The sequence below is a fragment of the Toxotes jaculatrix genome, chromosome 2 (genome assembly GCF_017976425.1).
Source record: "Toxotes jaculatrix isolate fToxJac2 chromosome 2, fToxJac2.pri, whole genome shotgun sequence".
In the NCBI taxonomy this organism is placed as follows: Eukaryota; Metazoa; Chordata; class Actinopteri; family Toxotidae; genus Toxotes; species Toxotes jaculatrix.
In genome coordinates, this window is record NC_054395.1 from 30,258,188 (window position 1) to 30,267,731 (window position 9,544).

Here is a 9,544-nt window from a genome sequence, read left to right on the forward strand (position 1 = left end):
TTTCTGTCCACCATGCTCCCCTTCTTCTCCTCCTCTCCTCTCCTCCTCTTCCTCCTCCTCACCCCCCTCCTCCTCCTCTCCTCCCCCCTCCTCTCTGCCCCGGCTGTTCCTCCCCCTCCCTCCATGGGGTCGGGAAGGGCGGTGTACCGAGCGTTCGACACCTCCCTCACCCACCTGACCGTTCACGGGAAGACAGGTGAGGTGTTCGTCGGCGCCGTCAACCGAGTGCTGAAGCTGTCGGCCAATCTGACGGAGCTGAGGAGTCACATGACCGGACCTGTGGAGGACAACGCCAAGTGTTACCCTCCACCCAGCGTCAGGGCCTGCGCTCACCGGTCTGTCTACACCTGTCTCACCTGTCTGTCTACACCTGTCTGTCTGTCTACACCTGTCTCACCTGTTTGCCTGCACCTCTCTATCTACACCTTCCTGTTTGCCTCACCTGTCTGTGCGTCCTCATCTGTCTGTCTGCTCAGCAATGTTCTCACCTGTCTAACGTCTCACCTGTGTGTTTGCCCTCAGACTGGAGTCATCAGACAATGTGAACAAGCTCTTACTGGTGGATTATACTGGGAACAGACTGGTGGCCTGTGGCTCCATCTGGCAGGGCGTCTGTCAGTTCCTCAGACTGGAGGATCTCTTCAAACTGGGAGAGCCGCATCACCGCAAGGAGCACTACCTGTCTGGAGCCAGAGAGGCTGATGGGATGGCAGGTAAGCTGGGCTGGAAGGGGCGGGGTCGTATACACCTGAACAGGTAGAACACGACGGTGCAAGCTGAGCGGCGCCCCCTGCTGCCGCTCTTTGTGCTGCGTGACTAAACCTTCGGATCATTTTCAGTAAATGTTTTGTCGACGCAAAGTGAAACGGTGGCTGAACTTTTACCTGAGCAGGTGAGTCGTTCACGTCGATACAGGTGGAAGAGAACCACCTGAACCACAGCTGCTCATACAAAGTTTAGTCACTGCCTCTGCTCCTCCTCCTGGAAGCTTGGAGTTTTTTCAGCGATGTGTAATAATCGTCTCTGTTTCACGAGAAGTCGCCTGCGTCAGATGTAAAATGCCTTCATGATTAATGTCCCAGATGAAGACACTGTTGTACTGTCTGCTGTGTTTTCTGCTGCAGCTGTAAATGCAAACGCTCCACAGTCTCTGAATCTGCTCAGACACTCAGCAGATTTCCTGCTGATATCACGTCAAAGTTTTGGTAATTTTCTTGCTTAAATGAAAAACAAAGCTCCAGCGTTTCCTCCCGACTTTGTTCTTGACGAGCTGGAGACGCGTTTCAACCTGCAGGTGCCAATCATGTGTCAGCGTGTCAAAATATTTTACAGGTTTTTATTCCAAATCAGCTGCCGTAGTTTTCAGTTTGAACAAAAACCTGAATGAAGACTGTCGGGACAAAACGGCAGATGATTGACAACCAGGCTTAGTCCACACATCTCAGCAGATCTCTCCTCTCACAGCTTCTACAGTGTGTGGGTTCATTACACTGGAACAGTGAAGTTAAATATGTGGTGAAGTCATAATTTTAAGACTTGATCTTATGGTTATCAGCTCTGAAATGGTTCTGAACCCGTGTCCTGGGGCTTCCTGAGCCTGAGCAGCAGGACGGATCTTATCCTGTTTGGGCAGGTGAAGTGAGACCACAGTGTAAGTGGCAGTGATAATGTCCCGTCGATCCTGGTGATGAGTATCAGGGCTGATCCTGGCTCTGCTGTCCATCGTCTCACAGCGACTCTGAGCTCAGACGCTGAGGTTGGCAGCTTTCACAGATTCACGAAACTCTGATGCTGCTTGTCACAGAAGCTCGGTGTCAGGAAACCTTCAGGCAGCAGCGTCTCACGTTAAACCGACGCCGGCGTCACTTTCACCGGTGGAAATGATGAACATCTGTGGCAGCGCGTCACATCAGCTGCTGCTAATTAAATATGAATTCTGTTAGTGACAAAATCAGACTCGTCTGTTTGTGTGTCTGTGCTGAGCCAAAGATCCAGTGTGTAACAGGACTCCAGCAGAGTGAGACGTCTCCTCACTTCATGAACCTTCATAAGATCAGATCAGAAATTTTACTTTATAAAATTAAAGTTGTTGACTCAGATTCTCGTGGCCACATGGATGAAGACAGCATCATTTACGCTGACGCGTCACAGTGGATCCACCTTAAGTCTCATTTCATTGATCTCCTGTAATGGAAAAGATGCCTGACAGGTGAACAGGTAAGCAGCTGTCAGGACGCGTTGGTCAGTCGATCAGTAAGAGAAATGGAATCGAAATGAAAAATTAATTGGAACCAGTTTTGATAATTGAATAATAATTTTTAAGGAAAACCTGCAGAATCTCAAACCGAGACACGAAGACGTCATCACGGACGTTTTTAACGATTCTGTGACTTTTAATAGACGAAACGATTAATTGAGAAAATAACCTGCAGATTGATTTAAGTGAAAGTAAAGTTTAGTCGTAGCTTAGATGAAGGGAACACCTGTCCTCACCCTGTCCTCCTCCTCTGCAGGTGTGGTTGTCGGTGAGGACGACTGGACAGTCGACCCCAAGAGGAAGAAGCCGGTGAAGGGCAGCAGCCGCCTGTTCATTGGCGCTGCCATTGACGGGAAGTCAGAGTACTTCCCCACGCTGTCCAGCAGGAAGTTGGTGGCAGACGAGGAGAGCGTCAACATGTTCTCACTGGTCTACCAAGACGAGTTCGTCTCCTCGCAGATCAAGATCCCATCTGACACGCTGTCCCTCTACCCGGCCTTTGACATCTACTACGTCTACGGGTTCTCCAGCCGCACGTACGTCTACTTCCTGACGCTGCAGCTGGACACGCAGCTGACGCAGATGGACGCCGGCGGAGAGAAGTTCTTCACCTCTAAGATCGTCAGGATGTGCTCCAACGACACCGAGTTCTACTCGTACGTCGAGTTTCCTCTGGGCTGCACCAAAGACGGTGTCGAGTACCGACTCGTCCAGGCCGCCTACAAGCAGAAACCCGGGCGACGGCTGGCCCAGGCGCTCAGCCTGTCCGAGGACGACGACGTCCTGTTTGTCGTCTTCTCACAGGTGATTTAACTTCAGCAGTTTCTCTTTCTTTCCCATTTTATTCTTTACTTCACATGTTGGTTAAATGTTTGTTTTTTCCTGTGTCGTCTTTCTGACTCGTCTCTTTTTCCCGACACTTTGCTCTCCTGAGTACTTGGTGATGATTTTGGGGGCAGCGTCTTCTCCAGGGTTTTCCAGCTTCTCGGGGATTTGAACCAGCACCTCTCAGACTCTGGTCGTGGTCTTTTGTGTTTTCAGGGTCAGAAGAATCGCTCCAACCCACCCAGAGAGACGGTCCTTTGTCTGTTCACCCTCCATGACATCAACCTGGCCATGAGAGAGAGGATCCGCTCCTGTTACCGCGGAGAGGGACGCCTCTCGTTACCATGGTTACTCAACAAGGAGCTCCCGTGCATCCACACAGTGAGTTACACCACGAGCATCACTTAGAAAACAAACCTGTCAGAAACCCCCTGTTAGAAAGTTTAAATTAATTACCAGGTCCAGGGTCATAGATTTCAGCTCTGATATAGAGATCAACATATTTCAGCACTGAGAAAATCATCCATGTTCCCAGAATGTGATCAAACGTGATCAGTCCATTTCTCCGTGGCGACACTAATATCGATATTTAAAACCAAACTTTGTATTGATTCTTTTGGGATCGATCAGCACAAACACATTCTACAGTTTGACTGCACAGAGATCAGCTGTAACACAGTGTGTGTGTGTGTGTGTGTGTGTGTGTGTGTGTGTGTGTGTGTGTGTGTGTGTGTGTGTGTGTGTGTGTGTGTGTGTGTGTGGAGTGTGTGTTCAGACTCAGACTCACACTGATCCCAGAACTCAGCCAGAAGTCTGGCTTCCTCCTGCTGAAAAGTCCTGGACACGTCTTTGTCTCAGGCAGCACCACGTATGTGTCCAGATGTATTTATCCGAACATCACACCAGAGGAAACGAGCTGCTCTGTGGTCTGGTGGTGTGGCAGCATCCTAAAATATGAATTTCTGTTTCCATCATTAAGTTTTAACAGCATCTAAAGATCAGAATATCTCATGTTCACCTGACGAATGTAGGCTGTTTTAAAAAGAGTTGTCAGTGGAAACTAGAGAAAGGCCGATACGCTGGTGTAAGGCCGACGAGAGGCCGAGGATTTTAAAGTCAGTGGGAGAAGTTGGTGAATGAAAAGCAGCAACGTGTGAGATGGAGAGAAATCTCTGAGCTTCTGTCTTTGTTTCTGTCCCTCTGTGGATACTGTACATCATTTGGCCAGAGGCTGCCTTCAGGCTGACACACACACACACACACACACACACACACACACACACACACACACAGTGTTTTTCTACCAGACATTCACACTCAGATCGTTTTTATTTGCGTTGATGCAACAAAGACAAAGTAAAACCCAGAAACTGAAGCATGGAGCAGAGAGAAGCCTCCCCCTCTCTGCCTGCAGTGGGGTTATTTCAGGTCGGGGGTAGATGATGTTCTTATTCATGGCGGTAATGGCCTGCAGTGGTAACCATGGCAACCAAGCAGGGAAACCCGCCAGGAGACGAGTTCAGGGGCCAGGCTTGGATTTGGAAGGGAATGGTTGGTGGAGGGGAGGTGGGGCTGCTCCCAACAACTGACCGACCAACTGACCAACTGACTAATCAGCAAATCAACTAACCAACCAATCAACCACATACTGATGAAAGGGATGAAAAATAAATTAATGAGCTATTGTGTCACTGTGTGTGTGTGTGTGTGTGTGTGTGTGTGTGTTTTGAGGACAAAGCAAAAGAGAGAGAGAGACGAGGCGGGGCTTATGTCCAGACTCTGACCTCTTTTTATCATAAACAGCGGGGCGTGTGTGTGTGTTTGCAGTGTGTGTGTGTTTGCCGTGTGTGTGTTTGCAGTGTGTGTGTTTGCAGTGTGTGTGCTTACAGTGTGTGTGTGTTTGCAGTGTGTGTGTATTTGCAGTGTGTGTGTATTTGCAGTGTGTGTGTATTTGCAGTGTGTGTGTGTGCTTGCAGTGCACACACAAGGTGTGAAGGGTTAAGTGGCGTCTGTGTCTGTGTCACTGTGAGTGTGGGTCAGTCGATGGATGTGTTGTGATGCAGGATCCACCTGCTGCTGTCCTGCTTTCATTTTATTCCTCAGTAACACAGAATCTGTTTTTTAGCTCAGGAAGACGAATAAAATGATAGGGCAAATGTAAAGTGATAATAAATAATGTTGGGTGGGTTGATGGTGGGTCAGTGATGGTGGGTCAGTGATGGTGGGTCAGTGATGGTGGGTCAGTGATGGTGATGGTGGGTCAGTGATGGTGGGTCAGTGATGGAGGGTCAGTGATGGTGATGGTGGGTCAGTGATGGTGGGTCAGTGATGGTGGGTCAGTGATGGTGGGTCAGTGATGGTGATGGTGGGTTGGTGATGGTGATGGTGGGTTAGTGATGGTGGGTCAGTGACGGTGATGGTGGGTCAGTGATGGTGATGGTGGGTCAGTGATGCTGATGGTGGGTCAGTGATGGTGATGGTGGGTTGGTGATGGTGGGTCAGTGATGGTGATGCAGGGTTAGTGATGGTGGGTCAGTGATGGTGATGGTGGGTCAGTGATGGTGGGTTAGTGATGGTGAAGGTGGGTCAGTGATGGTGATGGTGGGTCAGTGATGGTGATGGAGGGTCAGTGATGGTGATGGAGGGTTAGTGATGGTGGGTCAGTGATGCTGATGGTGGGTCAGTGATGGTGATGGAGGGTCAGTGATGCTGATGGTGGGTCAGTGATGGTGATGGAGGGTCAGTGATGGTGGGTTAGTGATGGTGATGGAGGGTTAGTGATGGTGGGTCAGTGATGGTGATGGTGGGTCAGTGATGGTGGGTTAGTGATGGTGAAGGTGGGTCAGTGATGGTGATGGAGGGTCAGTGATGGTGATGGAGGGTTAGTGATGGTGATGGAGGGTTAGTGATGGTGGGTCAGTGATGGTGATGGAGGGTCAGTGATGGTGATGGAGGGTTAGTGATGGTGATGGAGGGTTAGTGATGGTGGGTCAGTGATGGTGGGTCAGTGATGGTGATGGTGGGTCAGTGATGCTGATGGAGGGTCAGTGATGCTGATGGTGGGTCAGTGATGGTGGGTTAGTGATGGTGATGGAGGGTCAGTGATGGTGATGGTGGGTCAGTGATGGTGATGGAGGGTTAGTGATGGTGATGGAGGGTTAGTGATGGTGGGTTAGTGATGGTGATGGAGGGTTAGTGATGGTGGGTCAGTGATGGTGATGGAGGGTTAGTGATGGTGATGGTGGGTCAGTGATGGTGATGGTGGGTCAGTGATGGTGGGTTAGTGATGGTGATGGAGGGTCAGTGATGGTGATGGTGGGTCAGTGATGGTGATGGAGGGTCAGTGATGGTGGGTTAGTGATGGTGATGGAGGGTCAGTGATGGTGATGGTGGGTCAGTGATGGTGATGGAGGGTTAGTGATGGTGATGGAGGGTTAGTGATGGTGGGTTAGTGATGGTGATGGAGGGTTAGTGATGGTGGGTCAGTGATGGTGATGGAGGGTTAGTGATGGTGATGGTGGGTCAGTGATGGTGATGGAGGGTTAGTGATGGTGATGGTGGGTCAGTGATGGTGGGTTAGTGATGGTGATGGTGGGTCAGTGATGGTGGGTTAGTGATGGTGATGGTGGGTCAGTGATGGCAGTGACTCAGTGTTTCCCAGCCTGCTTCGTGTCGTCTGCTCTGAGGACACGTCCACACTGATCTGGATGAATCTGAAGCTCCGTCTCTAAAAACAGGAGCATCATGTGCAGTTTGTGCTGTTTCTAGAAATCAGGAGCTCTGAGGCTTTAAGAATGAACCGAGGAGAGAGGAAGGAGACGCAGAGGAAAGCTGAATACTGTCGGTATATTTTGGGAACTGAAAGCTGAACTTGGTATCAGCTGATTCAGAGAGCTGGTGTGGTCCTCTTAAACACAGTAAAACACACACTTCTGTGTGATTCACAGAGTTTCCACCCTGTTCCTCTGTTGCTGTGATGCATCAAGGCCTTAACCCGCTAATGACAGGGTGTTAGCTAACCTCTGTGTGTGTGTGTGTGTGTGTGTGTGTGTGTGTGTGTGGACCCTGTAATAAGCCTGCTCCTCCCTGCTCCGTACTCTCTCTGCACAGACACACACACACAGGTCTGATGATCTTCTGTCTGTTAAACCTGTGACTCCACCCTGAGCAGCAGCTGGGTGGGCGGGGGGTGGTGGGGGTTTGGGGGTCGGGGAGCGGACAGTAGACTCTAGAAGGTTAAAGGTCGTTCTTAAATGAAAGCACGTGTTGGTAGCACCTTTCTCTGTCACATACGATCACACAATGACTGATTGGTGAGAGACAGTGACCAGCAGACTGAGTAATGATCCTGAGCTGCAGCTCAGATATTTGTCTCATATCGTTCAGCTCTGCTCCTGTGACGTTGATGTTAGAGTACATTTTGTTTGTTTGTTTGTTTGTCTGTTTATTTGTTTGTGTTGCGGTTGTAGTTGGGATGGGAGGTGAGAATCAGAGCAGGAGAACTGCCTCTGTCCACTGACAGACCAGGATCAGTGTTGTTCACTAACATCTTCTTTCTTCCTTTTCCACAGCCGAAGCAGATCGGAGACGATTTCTGCGGCTTGGTGCTGAACCAGCCGCTCGGAGGCCTGAGGGTCATCGAAGGAAACCCGCTGTACGAGGACCGGACCGAGGGCATGGGAGCTGTGGCGGCCTACACCTACGGAGAGCATACGGTGGTGTTCGTGGGAACCCGGAGCGGACAGCTGAAGAAGGTAGGAAGAACGGCAGAGGGATGAAATCGTGGCTGATCTGTTGATGCTGCAGTTTGGGGGGATTGTGTTTGTCTCTGCTGCTTCGTCTGAGTTTCACAGAGAAATAACAGCAGAGTGTTTGAGAGCTGCTGTTTCCTCCGCTCAGAGAAAATGGCTGCATGAATGTTTTAAAATCGCTTTTGGCTCTTTGCTCTCTAGTGTTTCTGTTTATGGAGTCAGAGGAGAAAACTACCTTTCTTTGGTCTGGAAGAAAGAAATAAAGAAAGAGACCGAACCGTTTTCTGATTCTGGACATTTGGGGAAAAGTGATGTGTGTTTGCTCATGTTCAGACCAGACACAGACGCATGTTCCAGCCTTTCGCAGTGACTCCGTAGTAATAATGACCATGATAATAACCACGAGCAGCACAGATACGTGATAAATATTTCATTTCTTTTCCATATTTTCTCCTTCTTGTGAAACTCATCTTCAGCGGTTCCTCCGCCCGCTCTCCGCTGCCTCCAGCTCTGTTGTTGTTATCGTTATCTGCAGCTGAAAATAAGCTGAACCTTGTTTTGATTTCATACCATTGCAAACACAATCTGTTCATTTCCAGGGTTTTACTCACAGACAGGACAGATAAACAGCAGAGAGGTGCAGGGACAGGATTAAAGAAGTGTGAGCAGTAGCAGACAGACTGTCAGGGTTACAGCAGGACAGACGGACGGAGCCGGAGTCTCTGCAGACATGTTCTCAGCCCCGTCTGAAGCTGCAAAGTTGTGCTCACAGAGCTGCAGAGTTACTCAGACTGTCTGCTGCTGTCAGAAAAATGTCCCACTTAGCAGCACAAAATGTCTGTTTTCTGTCTCCTTCGGTGCTCGGCAGTCGGTTAAAGACTCGCTGTCTCCCTGCAGGACAGACTCTGTCCTCTCTGGAGGATTTAAGACTTCACTGAGTCTGAGCGGCAGAGATCTTCCCTCCACTGGATTAAACTAACAGGCTCAGAGCAGATGAAAGGATGCTGATGGGTCGTCAGGTGGATGGTCCATCTCTGTGTTTACCCTCCCAGTCACAGCTGGTCTCTGTCCGTCCAGTATTTTAGACCTTAGTGAGACATCCGGCAAGAAAAATACTATGTGACGGGTAGATTTTCATCAAGTGTCCTGATCTCGTTCTTTGTCTCCAGAGGATTTTAATGAGCCCCTGAGTTTTCCTCTAACGCCACCGTCAGGACAGACTTTACACTTTTAGCTCCACTCGTGGCTCAGAGTAATTTCAGAGTAACTCCTCAGATGTCTCCTCGGGGGGCTGCTCAGATGGCTGGAGGAGTTTGTCGTTAATCACAGTGTCGGTGGTTTGATCCTCAGCTTGTGTCCTTGAGCATAATGCAGAAGCTTAAAGTGCTCTTAATTTGTGGAGGGAAAGCCGAGAGTTCCTCTGAAGAGAAGAGCAGAGCGATGTGTGCTTCATCGCTGAGGCTGGGATCTGCACCACAGCCTGAAACCTTCTCCAGATATGATGAGTGATTTTGATTAAATCCATGGTTCGTTCTGTAGGTTATTAATCTCACTCTCTGACGATCAGAACGTTATTAAACCCAACGATGGAGCTAAATACGAAGTTCCCTGTTCAGCAGAAGAATCGACTTTTACTTTATAGATTAGAGATAAACTGACGTATTAACATGTTCAGAACATCAGAGGAAACTCAGCCCAGTGTTGTTTCACC

The 9,544-nt window shown here is 49.4% G+C and overlaps 1 protein-coding gene across 1 annotated transcript; it reads left to right on the forward strand.

The window, feature by feature from the left end:
* The first annotated feature begins 112 nt into the window (after nt 1–112).
* LOC121191501 (plexin A3-like) lies at nt 113–9,342 on the forward strand. The gene is made up of 6 exons (XM_041052671.1): nt 113–335; nt 523–713; nt 2,514–3,061; nt 3,299–3,463; nt 7,654–7,836; nt 9,184–9,342. Exons 1-6 carry the CDS (start codon nt 124–126, stop codon nt 9,340–9,342), a joined length of 1,458 nt encoding a protein of 485 aa, XP_040908605.1. The 5' UTR covers nt 113–123.
* The last annotated feature ends 202 nt before the right edge of the window (nt 9,343–9,544 follow it).

What these genes read in the sequence shown, in the direction of transcription:
- LOC121191501 (XM_041052671.1), top strand. Translation starts at nt 124, where the DNA reads ATGGGGTCGGGAAGGGCGGTGTACCGAGCGTTCGACACCTCCCTCACC. An exon ending in GTCAGGGCCTGCGCTCACCG is followed by an intron (nt 336 to 522) that starts GTCTGTCTACAC and finishes GTTTGCCCTCAG; the next exon opens with ACTGGAGTCATCAGACAATG. An exon ending in TGTTTGTCGTCTTCTCACAG is followed by an intron (nt 3,062 to 3,298) that starts GTGATTTAACTT and finishes TTGTGTTTTCAG; the next exon opens with GGTCAGAAGAATCGCTCCAA.